The 22,496-nt window shown below is 44.8% G+C and overlaps 2 protein-coding genes across 6 annotated transcripts in view; both read left to right on the top strand.

Annotated features, from left to right (window-relative positions):
* Nucleotides 1-13,209, top strand: part of TNFAIP6 (TNF alpha induced protein 6) — a 28,362-nt gene extending 15,153 nt beyond the window's left edge. For both annotated transcript variants that reach the window (XM_086896005.1, XM_086896004.1), the window contains 5 exons: nt 4,715-4,852; nt 6,537-6,698; nt 9,600-9,828; nt 11,164-11,204; nt 12,174-13,209. In XM_086896005.1, the coding sequence (XP_086752131.1) occupies nt 4,715-4,852; nt 6,537-6,698; nt 9,600-9,828; nt 11,164-11,204; nt 12,174-12,337 (734 nt within the window). In that variant the 3' untranslated portion in view covers nt 12,338-13,209. The remainder of the gene's footprint in view (nt 1-4,714; nt 4,853-6,536; nt 6,699-9,599; nt 9,829-11,163; nt 11,205-12,173) is intronic.
* A 1,479-nt stretch (nt 13,210-14,688) lies between these two features.
* Nucleotides 14,689-22,496, top strand: part of RIF1 (replication timing regulatory factor 1) — a 29,356-nt gene continuing 21,548 nt past the window's right edge. For 2 of the 4 annotated variants that reach the window (XM_086897981.1, XM_086897982.1), the window contains exons 1-8: nt 14,689-14,905; nt 16,118-16,196; nt 16,922-17,018; nt 18,465-18,595; nt 19,022-19,116; nt 20,854-21,043; nt 21,707-21,799; nt 21,874-22,012. In XM_086897981.1, coding sequence (XP_086754107.1) covers nt 14,736-14,905; nt 16,118-16,196; nt 16,922-17,018; nt 18,465-18,595; nt 19,022-19,116; nt 20,854-21,043; nt 21,707-21,799; nt 21,874-22,012 — 994 coding nt within the window. In that variant the 5' untranslated portion in view covers nt 14,689-14,735. The other 2 variants (XM_023931426.2, XM_086897983.1) reach the window with 1 other exon arrangement.

The following is a 22,496-nucleotide window of genomic DNA, read 5'->3' on the forward strand; positions in this document are numbered from 1 at the left end:
GCAAATTCTCAGCCATCCAGTCCATGCTTCTTTGCATTTAAAAATAACTTGAATAGTAAAAGAAGTCACCCCAATCTCAGCTTCACCGTGCTCGAGCATCAGTGGAATAAAACCTGGAGATGCACAGTGACATCTGAGCTTTGCTTTTCTCCTCTTCTGATAAAGAACCAAACCCAAAATCCAGGAAAATTTCCATTTCACCTTGTCCCTCCACAAACCCTTGGCATATATAGATATAAAATCTGGAATTGCTGCCACTCTGGAAACTCTCCTGCCTTTTACCTTTTTCCTTGTCACAAAACCCCTCGTGCTCCTCAGCCAGTGCTGCTGCAGGTGCCTCTGTCACCTCCTTGGGAATTCATTCCTGGTGCCAATGGAATTTCAGTGATTCCTGGTGCCAATGGAATTTCAGTGCTGCCCAGTTTTGCCACCAGCACGTTGTGACCAGGGATTTATTGCCAGCTGAGGTGGGGGTCAGCGCAGTTGTGCTCAGGTTTGTTCCTAGGCTTGTTCCAGTGCCAGTTCTCAGTGCCATGGGGTTTTCCAGGACAGCTGCTGCACTCTTTTCACAATTCCAATTCCTTTCCCATTCCCATGCCTGTGTCTGGGGGGTTCAGGGGCTACACCAACCCCATTTGGTGAAGTTCTCTGAGCAGCAGAGGCCCCTGCCCGGAGCTCTACGTGGCCACCCTCTGCTTAAAAGTGAAATATTCCTCTTTATTTGCCATTTAGCATTGGTTTCATGCACATTGCAGGTATTTTATTGGCCAAATTTCCCGCTGCCTGTGTTTGTGCAGCAGAGGCTGGCTGCATTTCCCCACCTCCCGCTGCTGTGGGTGAGCTGAGGGTCACTGTCCTTGCAGGATCCTGCTGTCTCCGGGCTCCAAGGAGTGTTTTGGGAAGTGGGAGTTGGAACAAACACGGACTGCCAGCCGTGGAACCAAACCATGGCCCTGTGGCACGTGCTTGTGCTCACCAGAAAAATCAACATTTCCTGCAGGTTTATCCACAGGGCCACGAGCTCACCACCGTGAACAGCAATTTGTGCACGTTTTCCTGTGAATATGTGTAGGGAAGTATATCCAGAGACATAAATATGTAAATGAGGAGCTAACCCTGCTCTGATCTAGGTCTGGGTTTGATCAGGAGTTTATCTGCCCACACAGCCCCACCTGGAATTAAGGAGAGATGGGGGGAAAAAATTTTCCAGTTCAAGCTCCCATCAGTTAATTAGGATTTTCTGTGTCATTAACAGGGACACCCAGAGGCAGCAGCAGCTCTCAGAGCTGGGGGGAGGACGTGTGTGTGGTCTGTTTTCCCAAAGGCTCTTTATTCACGTTGCAGAGGAATAAAAGAGATGAAAGCTGGTTGCTCCTCACAGGGTGGTGCTGCTGCTGGTCTCAGCCTGGCAGACTCTCTGAAGGGCTGATCTTGCCAGCAATATTCTGGAAAATCCAGTGACATTCCAGCAATAAGTGGGGGGAGATACCTTTAGAGGGATAAGGTCTGAAAATGATATTGCCAGTGAAAAAAACCCAATAATAGTGAGTTTGTAGTGGCAGCTCTGAGAGCTCAAGGAATACCATCAGTGGTTTCCAATCACCTTCCAGCTCCCTTCCCTGGGCTCTGCAGGGATCAATAATGTGGATTCCAGGCTGTTCCCAGAGCAGCCAGGCTCAGTTCCTGAGGGATTCAGGGCTCTACCAGCCCTGCATTCCCAATCCAACCCAACATTCCCAACTCCACACACACAGCGAGCTGATTGATCCTGATTTCCCATGAGCTTAGCCATGACAGATTATTGAGTGACTGCAAAGTAATACTTCCTATGAATAAACTCTTAATTAAAAAGGAGTTTTTGTACCAGAACATGCCATGATCCCCCAGCTGTGGGATGTTGTGGCTAATGGAACTGGCTCCTTCAGGAAGATTTTTCTGTGGAAGAGCTGTTATCCTGTGCCCATGCCAGTGATATTCCCAGGCTTGCTGCAGAAAGAGGCTCTCCCTCTCCTGAGGCTGTTGTCAGCAATATAATTTATTTCTCTGGGCACAAGGCCAGCAACTGCAGGTCCAAAAATCACCCTGGCAAACGTCATCCCGTGTCTATTAAGGGCTCTCATCATTCCTAACCACAATTCCGTGGCTTTTTATATAAACCTCCCCTAACCCTGGCTCCAAGCGTGTCCCTAGAAAATACATCCTTTATTTTTATGCTACAAATAACTACTGTAAAAATGCTGCCTGCTTTCCATCTTTTCTCAGTCACGTTGGCTGGGCAGAGCTGCAAACAGCCATTCCTCTCAGATTATGCTAAATATAAGTGAGACCTAAACAAAAAGCCCCTTCAGATTAGATATGCAGATTGCTGCTGAGACAGATTTCCATGCATATGGCACCAGACAAGTGCAACATGCAAAGATTATAAAATTTGCAGCAGCACCGGCAGTTTCTAGGTTTCCTTGGAAAGCTGTTTTATCTCAGACTTGCCACAGCAAAGTAAAAAAAATAACGAAGAAAGTGCTTTAATTTTCTGTGCAGCAGAAATGTCAGCCAGCAATTGTTCTGGTCCTGCCCTTTGTGACACACGCGCAGATATTTTTTATTTGACATTTTTCCCCCCTTTAATTTCTGCCTCTCCTCTATCCAAGTAGCTGTGATTTCACCTCTCTGGAGGTTCAAAACAAAGCTCTGATTCATCTTCCAAAGGCTCTGGGAGTTCCAGCCAAAAGGCTGCTGTGATGGGGATGCAGAAGGAGCTTTCCCTGAGTCAGATGGGACACACAGAGCTTGGGATGCTGACCCCACATGGTTCCCATGTCTGCTGTCCCCGGAGCCATCCCGGGGGAGCCTTCCCAGCTTTTGTTCCTCTTCTGTTGTTCACAAACTCTCCAAGCACCAATTTGCTCTGTTCTGAGCTTCTCCTGCACCAAATGCTACCTTTGGCTGTCACACACACCCCTTAGGGTCACACACATCCCTTAGGGTCACACACATCCCTTAGGGTGTCACACACATCCCCTAGGGTGTCACACACATCCCTTAGGGTCACACACATCCCTTAGGGTCACACACATCCCTTAGGGTGTCACACACACCCCTTAGGGTCACACACATCCCTTAGGGTCACACACATCCCTTAGGGTGTCACACACATCCCCTAGGGTGTCACACACATCCCTTAGGGTCACACACATCCCTTAGGGTGTCACACATCCCTTAGGGTCACACACATCCCTTAGGGTCACACACATCCCTTAGGGTGTCACACACATCCCTTAGGGTCACACACATCCCTTAGGGTCACACACATCCCTTAGGGTGTCACACATCCCTTAAGGTCACACACATACCTTAGGGTGTCACACACACCCCTTAGGGTCACACACATCCCTTAGGGTGTCACACACACCCCTTAGGGTCACACACATCCCTTAGGGTCACACACATCCCTTAGGGTGTCACACACATCCCTTAGGGTCACACACATCCCTTAGGGTGTCACACACACCCCTTAGGGTCACACACATCCCTTAGGGTGTCACACACATCCCTTAGGGTGTCACACACATCCCTTAGGGTCACACACATCCCTTAGGGTCACACACATCCCTTAGGGTGTCACACACATCCCTTAGGGTCACACACATCCCCTAGGGTGTCACACACATCCCTTAGGGTCACACACATCCCTTAGGGTCACACACATCCCTTAGGGTCACACACATCCCTTAAGGTCACACACATACCTTAGGGTGTCACACACACCCCTTAGGGTCACACACATCCCTTAGGGTCATACACATCCCTTAGGGTGTCACACACATCCCTTAGGGTCACACACATCCCTTTAGGGTCACACACGTACCTTAGGGTCACACACATCCCTTAGGGTCACACACGTACCTTAGGGTCACACACATCCCTTAGGGTGTCACACACATCCCTTACGGTCACACACATCCCCTAGGGTGTCACACACATCCCTTACAGTCACACACATCCCTTAGGGTCACACACCCCTTAGGGTCACACACATCCCTTAGGGTCACACACATCCCTTAGGGTCACACACCCCTTAGGGTCACACACATCCCCTAGGGTGTCACACACATCCCTTAGGGTCACACACGTACCTTAGGGTCACACACATCCCTTAGGGTCACACACATCCCTTAGGGTCACACACACCCCTTAGGGTCACACACATCCCTTAGGGTGTCACACACATCCCTTAGGGTCACACACATCCCTTAGGGTGTCACACACATCCCTTAGGGTCACACACCCCTTAGGGTCACACACATCCCTTAGGGTCACACACATCCCTTAGGGTCACACACACCCCTTAGGGTGTCACACACACCCCTTAGGGTCACACACATCCCTTAGGGTGTCACACATCCCTTAGGGTCACACACATCCCTTAGGGTCACACACATCCCTTAGGGTGTCACACACATCCCTTAGGGTCACACACATCCCTTAGGGTGTCACATACATCCCTTAGGGTCACACACATCCCTTAGGGTGTCACACACATCCCTTAGGGTCACACATCCCTTTGGCTCAGGCAGGATGAGCTGTCCTGCCTCTTCCTGCGTGGCTCAGCTGAAGGTTTCACCTGGGCGAGGATCAGCCCGACGTGCAGGGCTGGGGGAGCTGCTGGAGCAGGTGAGAGCTGATCCCTGAGCTTTGTCCCCGTTTGTCCCCGCAGAGCGAGCAGCCGGCGTGTATCACCGCGAGGCGCGCTCCGGCAAGTACCGCCTCACCTATGCCGAGGCCAAGGCCGTGTGCGAGTACGAGGGAGGACACCTGGCCACGTACCAGCAGCTGGAGGCGGCTCGGAAAATAGGTCTGGAAAAAGTCAGGACCCTTTGGTCCTCACGGGGCTCCTTCTGAGGGTGGCTGGTCGTGTGTTGTCATGTGTGGTTTGAGCTCCAGGCCTCAGAGATTTGGAAACTCCAAGGATTTTTGTCTATTTGGTAACTGAGCATGAGTGCCAGGGTGTCCTCACCCTCCCAGCCAGGAATTCCCAATTCCCAATATCCCATCCATCCCTGCCCTCTGGCACTGGGAGCCATTCCCTGGCTCCTGTCCCTCCATCCCTTGTCCCCAGTCCCTCTCCAGCTCTCCTGGAGCCCCTTCAGGCCCTGCAAGGGGCTCGGAGCTCTCCCTGGATCCTTCCCTTCTCCAGGGGAACATTCCCAGCTCTCCCTGGATCCTTCCCTTCTCCAGGGGAACATTCCCAGCTCTCCCTGGATCCTTCCCTTCTCCAGGGGAACATTCCCAGCTCTCCCTGGATCCTTCCCTTCTCCAGGGGAACATTCCCAGCTCTCCCTGCATCCTTCCCTTCTCCAGGGGAACATTCCCAGCTCTCCCTGGATCCTTCCCTTCTCCAGGGGAACATTCCCAGCTCTCCCTGCATCCTTCCCTTCTCCAGGGGAACATTCCCAGCTCTCCCTGCATCCTTCCCTTCTCCAGGGGAACATTCCCAGCTCTCCCTGGATCCTTCCCTTCTCCAGGAGAACATTCCCAGCTCTCCCAACCTGGCTCCAGAGGGCTCCAGAGCATCTCCCTGAGTTCCTCTGGACTCGCTCCAACCACTCAGCATCTTTTGTTTCCATCAAGATATTTTCTCTGCAAGGGAATGAGTTCTGTGCTTCGAGTGAAAAGTGGAGCTTAGTGAGGGGTCCCCTGTATTTCCCTGTATTTCCAGCTGATTCCTAATAATAAGTTTCTCATTCATTCAGAACCCTGGGAAAACAATGGAAAATATCCTGTACTCCAGACATTTTTTCACTCTGCTGTTGAGTCAGAAGCTGGCTCCCAGCACCAGCACATGTGAAAAGGGTACTTTTGTTTCTTCTGAGGAGCTCAGAGCCCTAAAATGCCACAAATATGTTCCAGTTCCTCTCCATAAAAACATTGGATGGGTTTTTACCAGAGGGTGAACAACATTGCATTTTTTGGCTCTTGCTGTTAAGTTCTCAGCCACAAAATGCATTAACGGGATCTTTTTGTTTGGCAAGAAATACTCGAGGCATTTCAGGTATTTACATTTAAATTGAAAGTGTTTTAAGCAAATACTTGGGGATTTTAGCTGTCTGTAGTATTTGTCTGTAGTATTTTATGTATTTTTAGAACTTAATGCTGAGAACTCTTGAGACAGGATTGAGTAAATTCATGTAACTTCAAAAGGGAAACAAGAGAACACCCTTGGAAAACTCATCCAATGGATAATTGGATTACAAGTGCTGGTAGAGCACTTGAAACCGACTGCCCGGGGAACTGTGCCGTCCATCTGCGTTTGATTTGGGGCTTCAGATGAAGAACCAGTAATCACATCACACAGAACTTAATTCAGTTTTATCCTCTGTATTTAAAATTATCCTCTCAACGTCCTGTTCTCCCTTGTAGCTCAGTTTCTATCAGGCCAACTACACCAGGTCACCGAGCCATCAGCTTGAGTAAGGCTTTGTTGAATAAGAGCAGCCCAGGACTGATGGAATCCACGTCTCATTTTCCCTCTGCTGCAGGTTTCCACGTGTGTGCTGCTGGCTGGATGGCAAAGGGCAGAGTTGGTTATCCCATAGTAAAAGCTGGAGCCAACTGTGGCTTTGGCAAGACTGGAATTGTTGACTATGGAATTCGCCTCAACAGGAGCGAGAGGTGGGACGCCTACTGCTACAACCCCAACGGTGAGGACAACAACCACGGGGGCTGTCCTCTTCTGTCGTCTTCTGTGTCCTCTTCTGTCCTCTTCTGCATTTAGCCCACGATTTAGCTGAATAATCTAAGGGGTTTCTGCCCATATTCTAAGGTGTTCTGCCTGCAACAGGCTAAATTTAGTGATAACCTAATTTTTTGTGTCTGAGATAGGGCAGCTCTGAAAATGAATGGGACTGGCATTTTTAGGAGCTTGTCCTAGGGAATTGTTCCCTGGGAGGGAGGTGAGGCTCTGGCACAGGGTGCCCAGAGAAGCTGGGGCTGCCCCTGGATCCCTGGAAGTGCCCAAGACCAGGCTGGACATTGGGGCTGGGAGCAGCCTGGGACAGTGGGAGGTGTCCCTGCCACAGCAGGGGTGGGATGGGATAAGTTTTAATGTCCCTTTCAATCCAAACCATCCCATAATTCTGCGATGCTACAAGTGAAACTCCCACCAGCTCCCAGTAGTGCTCTGTGTGTAATCAGATGAGGAAAAGTGGATCTCCAGAGCAGATCAGAGCTCCACCACGACTGACAAGAACCTCAGCAGAGACATCTCCCCATCACCTCCACACTGCACTGCAGGCAAATGCAATACTCACATGGCCACTGCTACCACGAGGACAGGGACGCTTTGGCTCCGTGTCCCTTCACTCAGCAGGGGACACGGAAAACACCAGGAAGGGAAGCAAAGCTCATCTTGGCTCTGCTGCTGCTCCCAGTGCACAGCCCTGCCTGGCAGAGCCAGAGGCAGGCCATGACGTCTGCACAGCTGTGCACATTCTGTTTGTGCTCCCAGGGCTGGGGCTTGTTTATGTTCATCAAATAGCTCTGTGGGGTGGGGGCCGTTCCCAGATGTTCCACACACAAAGAGCTGCACAGAGACTCCTGCCATCGGAACTTCTGCATGGGACCGTGCCCTTTGTCAGCCTCTCCCCTGGGACACGGGGAGCTGCTCTCCAGTTTGGTCAGAGCTCAAAAGGAAACCAGAGCTGCCCAAACTGCACAGACACGAGTCTCCAGAGCTGCAGGGATCTGTGTTCAGTCTGAGCTGCCCAAACTGCACAGACACGAGTCTCCAGAGCTGCAGGGATCTGTGTTCATCCTCTGAGCTGCACAAACTGCACAGACACGAGTCTCCAGAGCTGCAGGGATCTGTGTTCATGATCTGTGGAGCCTGGCAGGGCTGTTTGCAGGTGGGACAGGAGCAGCCTGGGGTGATGGGGACAAATCTCTGACAGAACTGAGCCTGTGCTCTGCTCCAGGAGGCCAAAGATGGCAAGAGGAACTCGTGGAACTATTTGGGTATTTGAAGTGTTCATCCCACCTAGCAGTGAGCATGGAATGATGGAATCATGGAATGGGTTGGGTTGGAAGGGACCTTAAAGCCCACCCAGTGCCACTCTTGCCGTGGTCAGGGACACCTCCCACTATCCCAGATTGCTCCAGCCTGGCCTTGGAGACTTCCAGGGATCCAGAGGCAGCCACAGCTGCTCTGGGAATTCCAGCCCCGCCAGGAATTCCCAATTCCCAGTCTCCCATCCATCCCTGCCCTCTGGCACTGGGAGCCATTCCCTGGCTCCTGTCCCTCCATCCCTTGTCCCCAGTCCCTCTCCAGCTCTCCTGGAGCCCCTTCAGGCCCTGGAAAAGGCTCCAAGGTGTTTCTGAAGACTTCCCTTCTCCAGGTGAGCATGCCCAGCTCTTCCAGCCTGGCTCCAGAGGGGTTCCAGCCCTGGAGCAGATCCATGGTCTCCTCTAGACTCTCTCCAACAGATCCAGGTCTTTCTTGCATTCCAGCCCCTGAGCTGGAGCCATTTCTCCAGGCACTGGAGCTGAGCTGGGAAGTTCTGGGCTCATGGACAATGTACAAACTCAGGGGATTGATCCATCTTAGTGCTCCTAATTCCTGTGCCCTGGATACCCTGACACAGCACCTCCCCCTCTCCAGCTCTAAACTGGGATAAATCCTAAATTCAGGCAGGAATTCCCAGTTTGATCAGCTCCACTGTCAGGGAGCTGGCAAAGTCCAAACAGCCCCTGGAAAAAAACAGGAGCGTTTTTCTGCCAAAGGGATCCCAGAGCAGCAGGAACAACGGGAGTACAACACCAGCTATGTGATCACAAGCTACTTTTTGTAGGAGACACGCTTGCAAGAGGTTTTTGAAGAAGCAAGGATGAACCTGAGTGTCAGTGGGACTTGCAAATACAGCTGTAAAGCTTGAGAGAGCCAGAAATCCCAAACACCTTTTACATAAAACACATCTCCGGCTCCGAATGCACCGCAGGCAGTGAAAGCTTTTCCTGTGAATTCAGTGAGGTTTGGATCGTGCCTCTTGCTTCCCAAATATCTTCTTCCAAAAGCAAGGAATCGCTGCCATTCACCAAGGGAACACATGAGAAGCTTCATCACTCTGTATGGATGCTAACTGTGAAGCAAGGAGCACAGTGCCTGTTGAAATTGCAGGCCACATAACTTTCTCAGTCTCGCCTGGGAAAGTGGCCTGGGAATTCATAAGGAGGAATTAAAACAATCCTCAGAGATAGAGAACAGCCTTGCAGGTTTTGTTTGTCTGTTCCTTGGTTTCTTGCAAGAGAAGGTCGAGGGGTGGTTAACCCCACTGACCAATGATGGTGATGTGTTAGTTTACTAACCAATACGAGTTTTCTTTTCCGTACTTTTCACTTTATTAAAAAGTCTATAAAAAAGACCTGAAGTAATAAACGAGGAGAAATTCCCCAGTTCGACTCCATGAGAGAGTCTGTGTCATTCTTCTCACCCTTCCCAACGGAGTGACAACTCTGGATGTTCCTGTGTGCCTTCCTACTCATCTCCAGCCAGAGCGCCTGAAGCTTCAAATGAAAACTTTAACAAACTACTTTTATTTCTCTGGTAGGAAAGGAGTGTGGTGGAGTCTTCACGGATTCCAAGCACGTTTTCAAGTCCCCGGGCTACCCGAACGAGTACGAGAACGATCAGGTTTGCTACTGGCACATCCGTGTGAGGTACGGGCAGCGGATCCAGCTGCAGTTCCTGGAGTTCGATGTGGAGGATGACACCGCCTGCCTGGCTGATTTCCTGGAAATCTACGACAGCTACGATGATATCAATGGATTTGTGGGCAGGTAAAGCACATTTAATATGCAAATTTGATATGCAAATCGATATGCAAATTCGTGTTTAATTTGTTCCCCCCCAGAAGAACGCTGTTTAGAAATTATAAAATATACTTACATGAATAAAAGGATTTTTAGAATTCTGTAAAAATCTGATGGATTCATTGCTGCCACAGACTTAAAAAAAAAAATCAATATTTTTTTAGATATTTTTATAAATTATTTTTCTTTACAATTTTTTTCTTTTTCAAATTTTTAACTTTTATAATTTTTTTAAATTATTTTTATAAATTATTCTTCTCCTCGTTTCACGCACCGTTTGAACAAACTTTTTTGTTCCAATTATTTGGAAATTTAACAGGCTCTTCTCTCCTTATTTTCCTTGATTTCCCCCCTCAGAAGAACTTTATGCAACTGAGGTTCCCCCTAATTCCTGTAGCAATATTCTCTGATTAATTATTTCTGGTAAATTTAATGTCATTCTGGTAAATTTACTTTAATGTCATTAACACAGACCTGGGAGGAGGAGTTTCAGAGAAATGAGCTTTGCCTTTTTCTTTGTTAAAATGAGATGAAAGGAAGCTGTGAGACTTTTTAGTTATCTGTTTATCCCAATTCTCCAGGAAGAACCCCTGGCAGTCTCAAACATTTGTATTTTGTGTTTCCTTTAATTGAGAGGGGTTAAACTGTTAGCAAAAATGTATTTCATTAAAGTTGCTATCTGCTAAAGTTATTTTCTAACAATATCAGAACAAAGGTTTTATTTCATCTTTCTAATTATTAATTCTCACTTTCTTCGGTGTTGCAGTTTTACTTACCCTTTATCAGCCCTATTTTGGTATGAAGTAATAAATGGAATTATTTGGAAATTGGAATATGGAATTATTCCATAATTTGGAATGAAAATTAAGGTAATATTTTCCAGAACAAAAAAAAATAAAGAAAGAAAAAAAACTGATAAAAAACCCAATTCCTGCCACTTTTCACACCCTCTCCGCAAATCATGTGCAGCAAATAAAGGATTCAGTCAATTTTCTGCTTTTACAGATAATTTAAATGGATTTTTTCTTTTGCAGTGTTGTTCCTCTCTTAGCCTTGGCTCACTTTTCCTTAAACCCTTGTGAAATTGCTTTTTTCCCCTTGTTTTGCATCATTTACATCCTGCAGATATTGAAAACTGCTTCCTCTCCTCAATCAATGGGATGATGACAAAAAATTCTCTTGGCAATTGCTTGAACACAGAATTTTTATCCATAATAAGAAGATTTAAAATCAAATTTATCCCCTTGAGGCCTATGCAGCAGAGAGATGTCCTTTAATCATCAACATTTCATTTTTTTCCAGGTTTTGTGGAGATGAGTTGCCAGATGACATCATCAGCACAGGTAATTTATTTGCACTATTTGTGGCAGATCAAAAAGCCAATTAATTACTTCTAAATAAATGTAAATCAGCCTAATTAGAGAGGCTGAATAACAGAGAGAAGTGTTCCCTGAAAAAAATTTAAAATCCCAAAATTATGTCTGGGAAAAAACCTTAAAACCCAAAATATATCTGAAAAAACTTAAGAACCCAAAAATATATCTGAAAAAAACCCTTAAAGCTCAAAAAAATATATCTGAAAAAAGTTAATACCCCAAAAATATATCTGAAAAAAGCCTTAAAACTCAAAAATATATCTGAAAAAACTTAAGAATCAAAAAATATATCTGGAAAAAACCCTTAAAGCTCAAAAAAATACATAAAAAACCTTAAGAACCCCAAAATATTAATGTTAATATTATTAATAATGTTAAACCCCTCAAAAATATAACTGAATAAACCTTAAAGCTCAAAAAAATATATCTGAAAAAGTTAATACCCCAAATATATATCTGAAAAAATCCTTAAAACCCAAAATATATCTGGAAAAAACTTAAAACTCCAAAATATATCTGAAAAAAGTTAATACCCCAAAAATATATCTGGAAAAAACCTTAAAGCTCAAAAAAAATCTGAAAAAACTTAAGAACCCAAAAATATATTTAGATAAAGACCTTAAAACCAAGGATATATCTGGAAAAAAACTTTAAAACCCAAAAAAATATATCTGAAAAAACCTTAAAACCCAAAATATATCTGGAAAAAAATATACCTGAAAAAAGTTAATACCCCAAAAATATATCTGAAAAAAGTTAATACCCCAAAAATATATCTGAAAAAAACCTTAAAACCCAAAATATATCTGGAAAAAACCCCTTAAAACCCAAAATATATCTGGAAAAAAACCTTTAAAACCCCCAAAATACATCCAAAATCCCACATTTTGATGCCAGTTAAAGCCATAATTTTATTTTTTCTTTCCCTTGGCACAGGGAATGTGATGACACTGAAGTTTCTGACGGATGCCTCGGTGACAGCTGGAGGGTTCCAGATCAGATACACAACCCTGGATGTGCCTCCCAAGGCAGGGGATGGCAGGAACGCCACATCCCAAGGGAAAACCAACTTTTTAACAGGAAAATTTGGGATTATGTGAGCGGAGTAAGCAGCCACAGAAAGGTGTTTTAGACTGAATTCAATTCAGATATTTGTGTCTTCAGATAAGACATTTTTGTCGTCTCTTTCTGAGTTTTTCTCTTTGGCTTTTCTATGTTTTGTTAATAAACTACACTAGGGAATAAATTATAAAATATACTTACATGGATAATAGAAACCTATTTTTAGAATAGAAGTACTGTAAAAATATGAATTCTTTGCTACCAAAGACTTAAAAAATTATTTTTCTATATAAAATGCTCTTTCTCCTCATTTCTTGCACCACTTGAACAAATTTTTGTGTGACTGTTCCCATTATTTTTAAACTTAACAGCCTCTTCTCTCCTTATTTCCCTTGATTTCCACATATTTATTTTTTAGACTGTTGCTTTTTTTTTCCCTGTTCTCTACACATTATTATAATTTTATTTTTTTTTTTTACAACTGATTTTCTTAAACTCTAAGGGCCTTCAGTGCGAGCTTATTTTTAAGACACCAAAATTCATTTTGTGGATGGCCTGGTGGTTGCCCAGGTGAAGATTGGGAAGAGCACAGGATCATTTGGACCCACACTTTAATTTTCTCATCAGATTGATGGATTCTGTCAGGGTTCCCTCATCCAGAGAATTGCTCTTGAAGTCTTTTCACTTCAGTTAGTAAAGAATTAAAGGAATGACTTGGTGATGAGAATAAAAGCGTTGAGATGAAGCAGCAGGAGGAACTTCTCACCGAGCACGTTCAGAAGGCACCAGCAAGGTGTTGAATGTTGTTTACACGGGTTTAAGACTGTTCTGGTTTAAACTGTTAAATTTAAATCCTTCTCTGTGTGTTTTTAATTGAAGCAGCATTAAAGCTACCTCTGTTCTAATCACACCAGACTTGCAGAGAGTTATTTTTGTTTCTTGACAGCATTCCAGTCTTGTTTTATTCGTGTAAAGGAGTAAATAAGTTTGGTTTCTGAGTGTTTTCTTGAGTCCAGATCTGCTGAAATGTACTGCTCACTAAGAATTTTCCTGTGAATTTTGTCTGGAGCATCTGTGTTCCTCATCATCTGAATTCATCAGGAATGGTTTTGCACAAGGAAGATCTTAAGCTAATCAGCCCCATTTTTGCTTTGTTTTTTCTAATCCTCGATTGTTGAAATTCATTTAATTTTTAAGTTTTTATTGTAATTTCACCGGGAATATAATCCTGTTTTCTGGCTGTACTGGAGAGCAACACTGCAGCTCCTCTCCTGGTTATTTCCAACATTTTATTCGTGCCCCACAAAACAAGTTTTGTATCACTGCATTTACAGGGATTTAACTGTATCTAAAATGTGCTTTTTAATCCTGCCACCTTGTGTTCACAGTGCCTGTTGTACAACAGCATTCCCATTTCCCAAGATCAGCAACACCGCGTGTTCAGAGGGAAGAGAATAAGGAAAAGCATGAGAATGTTAGTGTTTTATTTATGACCTCGGGGTGGTTTTGTTGTTATTGTTGCTTTTAAGTGGGAAGCGACAGGTATCGCACTGATATGGATGAGAACCAGGGAATAGCTGGGATCCCCATGGGGTATTTTTTGGGGAAGAGACCCTTCCCAGGACAGCCACTCCCGCTGGGAATCCCTGGAGGTGACAGAGGCTCAGCCACGGCCGTGACTGCTCCGGCCTGGTCTATCCCGGAGATCCAGGGCTTCCCAAAACTTTGGATTCGCTGCCAGAACCGGGATTATTCCTATTTCACCTCTGCTGGGACATCCCATACGGGGGGCTCAGGGAATTCCGGTTTAAGCCGGCAAACTCCTATGGAGCTGGAGGTTTATTTCCAGTCATTAATTAGGGGTTTGACCTCACGTGAGCTGACCCACAGCTTCCTCCCGAGGGGCAGCTCCGATCTCGGCTCTGCGTGACCAGGGAACGGCTGGAGCTGCGTCAGGGCACGTTCAGGTCGGAAATTAGGGAAAGGTTCGTCCAGCAGAGGGTGGCGTGGCACTGACCAGGCTCGCCATGGAATGGTCACGGCCCCAAGGCCGCCAGAGCTCCAGGAGCGTTTGGACTCCGCTCTGGGGAATGCCCAGAATGGGATTGTTGCCCAGGGCCAGGAGCCGGACACGGACGATGCTTTTCCGCCGCTTTTCCCAGGATTTGCGGGTCCAGGGGCCGGCTCGGACCGAGCGCCCTCAGCGCCCCGCTGGCCCCGCCCCCCACGCGCCCCCCGCCCGCCCCCCGCCCTTCCCGCCGCGTCTCCGCCAATCAGCGGCGAGGGGCGGGGCCGCAGCGACGCGCGGGAATCTCCGGGCCCCGCTGCCATTGGCCGGGGCCCGCGCGCCGCCGGGCCCGCGCGTGCCGCCATCTTAGCGCGGGAGGCGCGCGGGGCTGAGGGGCGGCCGCGCTGGGGGGAGGCGGCGGCGCCGCCATGAGCGCTCCCGGCCCCGATCCCGCCGCGCCCGGCCCCGATCCCGCCGTTCCCGGCCACGATCCCGCCGAACCCGCCGCTGGCTCCAGCCTCGGCCCGCTGCTCCACACTCTGGCGGACCCCGCTGCACAGCCGGGAGAGCTGACGGACGCGCACCTCACCATCGTCAGGTGAGCGCGGGGGGGACGCGCACGCTGCCGGCGGGGAGGGGAGCGGGCGGCCTGAGGGCTCGGGCCGGCCGTGAGGAGGGACAGAGCCGGGAGGGCGATCGGAGCGGGATCTGCTGCCCTGGCTGGGATCGGGGCTGGGGGCGGCGTGGCCTCTGGGAGACATGCGGGGCTGGGGGGAGGGAGAAGGGGAAGGAGGAGAGATGGGAGGGAGGAGCGAGGGAAGGAAGGAGAGGAAGAGGAGGGAGGAAGGAAGGAGCGCATCTTCACAGGATCTGCGCATCCCAGAGCCTCCCTACCCTCATGGATCATCAAGAGGTGATGATCATCAGAGGTGGGTGGAGAACGTTGGGAAAAAAACAACTTTCTGTTAATGAAAAAGCGTTGCAGCTTTATGATTGGAAGCTTGAAGTTTTTAGTTGCGTTTTTCGGGTTTTGGAGCCGTCGTGCCTGGTTTTAATGTATTTCTTTCTGGAAGGTGCTTCTTCCCCACGAGGTTTTGTCTTTTACCCGCAAATTTCCCATTTTGTCACGTGCAAAGGCACGATCTCTTTCTCTTGGTGTCTCACTTCTGTTCTGCAGTGACTTTTAAAGTTGTAGCTACTCAGATACCAGATTTTACAGGTTTCTAGAAATAACTGACAGCCAAAAAAGAAACTCCTGATGTAAGTATTAAGCAGCAACAGGTTTCTCAGGTTGTCCCTGGATGACTGAACTTAGCACGGTTTGGGTTTTGCAGTGAGAAACTCATGATTAACGTTTTATGGGATAATTACAGCTTTCTTGCAAGGATGTTCCTCACACATGTGCAAAATCATCCTTGCTGCTTGTCAAACCAGGATTTTCCTGCATCCTGGAACTGCTCATGAGGAATGTGCTTTTTCAGCTCCTGCATTTCTGTTTTTCTGATTTGCAGCAAGTCATTTCAAGTTTGCATGCTGAATTTTAATGGTTCTATAGAAGCTGACCAAGAAATGAAAGCCCTTTATGTTTTTATAAATGTTCTATAGGCAGAAAATGAGTCATTACTCAGTTTGGGCTGTAGCACAGGGTTTTGCTGCTGGGTCAGACCGTGGGCTGGCATTTTTGCTCTTTCAGTGTCATGTCGATTTCCTTCAAGAAAACACACTGCTGTGTATCAGAAGTTGAAAGTCAAGTCAATTACAATGTGTTTAATCTGTAAATATTGTTTACTTTCCCTCCTGCTCCTTGAAGTCGCTTGAGTGGTGAAGGAGGCAAAGCGTTCACTGCAGATGTCAGGAAACACTTCCCTCAACTCTGCAAAGTGTTCAAGGTATGGTTTTTCCACCCAGGTCTCTTACACTTTAATGAACAAAGATATATTTTGGTGGGCAAGGTCAGTGGGCATTGAAAGAATCAAATTGAAGTTCATTTATAGAGTCCCAGAATCATTAAGATTGGAACAGACCTCTGAAATCTTGGAATCCAACCTTTAATAGGTTTGCAGGGTAGTGACAGCAGGAAGGGTTTTTTTTTTTTTTTGCAAAATAGGTCTTTCTTGTGGTGAGGAATTACTGCAGAAAAAATGAAATGCTGGGTTCAGGCAGCATCCCACAGTCAAATCTAATCTTCCATCCACGAGAGATAGTGTGTTGTGGCTCCCTAGAAACACTTCAGAATTTGGAATATGCAGTAAACATGAAACTTTTTTAAAGATTAATTCAAAGGTTATCCTTAGCCATTTTTTCCTTCTGTTTTAGAAGCTTAAAAACAATTGCAGAGTCAAGTGAGAGAACTTAACATACAAAGTGAGAAGCTTGAAATGTTTGGGATTTATTTCATTAAAGATGTTTTTATTACAGAGAGCAGAAATGCCTTCAGCACCTCAAATTGTTTTGTTGATTTGGTGTGTACAGAATTCAGGGAGGGTTTCCTGCATTTTTAACCAGGTGTTTGCTTTTGTCAGAAGTGTTGATATTCAGACAATAAACTCAATATTTCTCAGTTACTTTTCTCACCTGAGAATCTGGATTTGGGTTTTGGTTTTTTTTTTCCCAGACACACATTTCCAGTCCAAACTTGGAGCTCAGTAATGCAGCACTGCAGGCCTTGGGATTCTGCACTTTTAATTCAAATAACACAGCTGAATTATCTGGTAAGCAAACAAACTGTGATAATAAATATAAATATATACAGCAGAGCTCTTTCTTTATGGTTTTTTTGGCATTTGTTTTAATTTTCCCCAGGTTTTGTCTGGAGTATGAGTGTGTCATCAGCTCATTAATTACATCTTGTACACAAGCATGGTGCTGATTTTTCATGCTGTTACACTAATTCTGTTTTACTAACTCCTAGTTTCATTAAATGCTTTGGTAGCAACCAGACCAGTAATTAGTTGTGTGGAATTAGTGATCAAAAAAATATGTCCTTGTGGGAAAAGACTGAAGAATCTATTTGTAGGATTTGGGTGTGCACAGTAGAGCCTTTCCACATTTTCCAGCTTTTTCTTGGAGATTTCTTTGTTCTGTCAAATCATGGAGTGGTTTGAGTTGGAAGAGACCATTAAAGCTCATCTAGTCCAGCCCCAAATATTTCAAATTAATCTAAAGTAATCCAAAATCTTATGACCTGCATTCCTAGAAGGTGCTGAATCCCTTTCACAAAAGGTTTTGGTTTTGAGAACTTGAGGCTTTGCCTCAAGGGTAAAACCACCGGTTTTTGGTCACAGGAGAGGGAATTTTTCCTGTTTGAAATTGGTTCTTCTGGTTCTTCTCAGTTTTTTAGTCTCTTCTGTTTTCCTGTTATGCAAAATTTGCCCTGATTTCCTGTGAGAATGAGGCATTTCTAATAATGTCCATGTGATATCTTTCTTTCCTCTCATAACTCATTTTTTCTAACCTGTTAACAAACAACAACTTTGTTATAGAAAGTCAGGCTCCAGAAATCACAAAGCCTTGGAAACAATGGCGAGTTAAAAAGGGAGGGAAGACAAGCAGCTCCTGTACCTTTGGGTGTACTTGAGATTGGGGGAGAGGAGTCAAAGTGTCCTTCCATTTCCCTGACTGTGACATCATTCACCCACAAAGTGCAAATTTGCAATAAATCAGACTTTTTACCATTGAATTTTAAAGGAACACATGATTTCTCCAGCTATGTTCTTAGTTAGATCTAAATCCTATATTAACCTTATTAATTTTATGTAACAAGCTACAGTTTTGCCACCTTTAATAACAAAAACCTCTTGTAGGCTCTAAAAAGAAATTAATTTATGCCAGTTTCTGAAAAAAATACTGCTAAATTCACTTAAAATCCATGAAGTTTTGAGTAATTAAATACTTGATCTTTAGCTTAGGTGTACATAACTAAAGCTGGCTTCTAATTTTATGGATTCTTATAAAGGTAATACAGATAAACTGCATTATTAGTATTAGTGTATAATTGCATTTTCACCTTTTTGGCTACTTTAGTAGGAAAGAAAGTGATGTTTAAGGCAATAAACCATTGGTACTTTTAACTGAATGGATCCTGGGCAAATTTAAGTGACAGAATGACCTGGAATGTGTTGAACAGGGTTTTGAGGGTTTGTGTGTTCTGCTTGCAGACACTGAAATCCAGGACTTGCTGGCAGCAGTGAACAGTGTCGCTGTCAAATCCTCAGACAAAAACACTCGCACTCGGGCACTTTGGGTCATCTCTAAGCAGGCATTTCCTCCAGAAATTGTTAAAAAGGAGGTGAGTTTCTTCACTTTTCTTTTGGTGGCCTTGTTTCTCACAGAGAGGAGGCTTCAGAAGTGCTTAAAAAGATGTTGAGTTTCGTCATTTTCCATTTTGGTGCTGTCATTTCCAAGGGAGAGGAGGCAAATTCTTTGTCACTCTCAGTAGCTTTTGAATCCGGAGGTTATTTCCCGTCAAACCTGACAGCCAAGCATCAAGTCTTGGAAATCCTGAGCCAGAAATTATTGATTTCCTTGAGGGGAAAGCTGCAATGTGAGCAGTTCAAAAAGCAATGAAATATCAGAGGGGAGAAAGGTTGTGAATATTCCATTTGAAAATGAGACCTGCCATAATCCAAACGCAATCCTGGAAAATGAAATACCACAATTCTGGTGGAATTATTTATATCTGGGTGCTCACTGTGCTGTTCTCATGTTTCCTCAGGTGTCCAATATTCTCTCTACCCTGGAAACAATCCTGACTAAAGGGGAAGTTCAGTCTGTTGTGGTTGAATATGAAGCACTTAACGTCATTATACGGTGAGTTCTCTGCAACATTCAGCTCTCATCCTTTATTTGAGGGGGAAACTCTTCATACAAAACCTTAGTGGCACTAAAAGTACTAAAGAAAAATAAACTTCAGTGCTCCTTGAGTTGTTGATTATGTTAAGGATTGTTCTCTGGTGTTTTACCCTGGTTTGGACTGGGCCAGAGGTGGTGGCTGAGTGCTGTGGCTTGGACTTGGGATGGCAATAATGTTGATAACACCAGGGGTGTTTTAGTTCTTGCTAAACTAAACTAAACTTAGAGCAGTGTTTGCTCTAAGTCAAGGACTTGGCAGCTTCTCACCCCACCCCTGGGGACACTGGGAGGGGACACAGCTGGGACAGCTGATCCCAACTGGCCAGGGGATATTCCATGGAATTGTGCCCAGGTGGGAACTGGGGAGCTGCTGGGCTGTGGGTGGGAGCAGCTGCACTGTTTGGTGTATTATCACTGTTTTGTGTATTATCACTGCTTTGTGTATTATCATTACAAAATATTACCTTAATAATAGTAATATAATCATTCTGGTGCAGAAATTAGACAATATTGCTTGCATTTTTCATGGCTTTTTAGGAATTATTTCCCAACCCTCACCTGTGCTTCCCTAGTCATGTTCTTACATTTTGTTTCCAGAACCTGCCCACTTGAGAAATTTTCTGCTGTTTAAGTGTTAATATTAAATTAATATTAATCAATTAATATTAAATATAAATTTAATATTTATAAATATAAAGTATCTTATTTAAGAATATCCCCTTGGTAACACATTTTAGTGCGACATTTCCTCTAACTGTTTAATTTCCTTTTTAATTACAAAGGTGACTTTTTAGGACCATCACTGCGAGCCCATTGCTGTGCTCAGCACAACTAAAACATTCAAATTTAATCTTTATTACGTGTTAATTTAATTTCTGTATTAGTAAATACGTTGAGCTCATATCTTCACTTGTTTTAAGTTTTTCTCTTATTTGGTATCTGGTTTGAGCTGCAAATCCATTTTAAATAATTCTTTTAAACAGTTCTTGTCCTCTGGCTTTAATAAGATGATTTCAAAGGCAGAACTTTTCCTTATTACTGCAAATTCTCCATAAACTGTAGGGATGGGGATTTGACTTTCCTGGGGAAAAGGGGGACTTCCCATAATTCCAGGATTTCTAGATACAGGTTAGCTTGAATATATGCCAGATATTCCAATTTCTGCACGTTTTTTGGTGTGTGTGGGATGGTGTAAACATGTGGAATTTCATCATGGTGCTCTAATAGTTTGGGAATAGGAGGATAAAATCAGAGCTCTGAGCAGATCAGTGTTCATGGAGTTTGTGCAGACCTGGCTTGGGATTTTTCCAAAAGCTGCTGGGAGCTGTTCCCAGCTCTCTTGGAGCTGCCTGGGCTCCTGGGAACTCCCAGGGATGGTTCATGGCCAAACTCTCCTTGGGCATGGTGCATTCCTGTCAGGCTCCTTTTTCCAAATAGTTGTGATAAAACAGACGGGACAGAGTCAGGCTGCTGTTGTGCTTTTGGAGAGGTTTATCTGAAATACCACTTGAACTCTGCAGTTTTAACACAACCTCAAAAGACAATTGATTAAAAACATTTGGAATGTTTTCCTATAAATCACAGATTAAATTAGAGCATTTATTGATGGTATAAAGATAACTGGAGTGCCTGAGCTGTCTGTTGGAGATCTGTAATCCCTATTTTTTTTGGATTGTTTGTTTTTTTTGGATCCAGTTTGATGGAGCAAACTCCAGCCCAGATGGGAGAAGAGGCTGTGAGGTGGGCAAAGCTGATCATCCCCCTGGTTGTCCACTCAGCTCACAAAGTGCAGTTAAGAGGTGCCACTGCCCTGGAGATGGGAATGCCACTGCTCCTGCAGAAGCAGCAGGAGGTGGCAGCTGTCACCGAGCACCTGATGACCACAGTGAGTGACAATGCTGGGATTTTGGGCAGCAGGAGCAGTTGGGGGGTGTTGGGGGGCACTCGTTTGATTTCCTGTGCAGTGACAGCAGCTTCTTGATGCCAGTGGTTTTAATGGAAAAAAAATAAATGGAAGTGTGGATATAGGACCATTGCAAAAAAGTGCCTGGCAACAAAGGGGATGGGAGGCAGAATTTGGAGGCCTGGGAGTGGGGATGGAGGCAGGCAAGCAGAGGATACTCAGCATTTTCCACATCCTTTAAGATTCCCTGTCCTGTGCTGCAGCAGCCCCTTGCTGTTTTTGATGAAGCTTTTCATCTTCACTTGCAGCACTGGGCTTACTTGGCTTATTTATTTTGCCTTATTTTCTGCTGAAAAACCCAAAAAACCCAACCAGCCAAGGTGGTGTTTGGGGTCAGGGTGAGTTTTGACTTTGGAGTTGGAGGAAATGCAAATATTTGAAGAAATGGATTTTGCTTTGTTGGTTGCCACTGTCAGAACAACAGCCATAAATTGCAGCTAAAAAGAGAATCAGGTGGTAATGAATGCATGAAATCCCTCTGATGTAGAAACAGGCTGGTTGTGTCCCCAGACACTTGTATGAGTGTCGTTTTTAGAGTGTTTTTAATCTATTTCTTGTAGAAATCCTGTTTCTTTCTGTCTGCAGAAATTAATTTCCGAACTTCAGAAATTGTTTTCTACAAAGAATGAAACCTTCGTGTTAAAGCTGTGGCCCCTGTTTGTCAGATTGCTTGGGAAGGTAAGCAGAAATCTTCAGAAAATGAGTTTTTAACAGCAAAAACATCTTTTAATTCTGAATTTCTTCCCGCTCAGACTCTGCATCGCAGTGGCAGCTTCATCAACTCCCTGCTGCAGCTGGAGGAGCTGGGATTCCGCAGTGGATCCCCAGTGGTGAAGAAAATTGCCTTCATTGCATGGAAGAGCCTCATTGATAATTTTGCTCTAAATCCAGGTAGGTTTAAAAAAAAAAAAAGTTAAAAATTAACCTGACTTGTTTTGCCTATTTTAATACATAACTGGAAAAAATATTCTGTTAGTGGTCAGAGCATTATTTGTGTATTCTGGATATCCACATAATGATGCATAAAAAATCATTGTGTGTTGGCACAGCTAAGATTAAAGTTTTGGGGTTTCTTTGTTGGTTTTTTCTTGTTTTGTTTTCTTTTTGAGGCAAGGTGATAGTTTGATCATTTGTTCTACCCTAATTTCCCTGCTGGGAGTGCTAGAACTAGAATAAAATAATAAATAGAATAAGAATAATAAGAAGAAACAGAATAAAATTAATAAATCCTGTTCTGTAGTGCTGTAATTGATCCAAACTGCAATAGAGAGCAATAAATAAATAGAGAGTAAAACATATATATACATACATATCTCTATATTTTATTTTGGATGGTGTGGTTTAACTGGAGAAAGGCAACACTTCAGGATTTTTA

The sequence above is a fragment of the Cyanistes caeruleus genome, chromosome 7, assembly GCF_971803275.1.
Source record: "Cyanistes caeruleus chromosome 7, bCyaCae1.hap1.1, whole genome shotgun sequence".
Taxonomy (NCBI): domain Eukaryota; kingdom Metazoa; phylum Chordata; class Aves; order Passeriformes; family Paridae; genus Cyanistes; species Cyanistes caeruleus.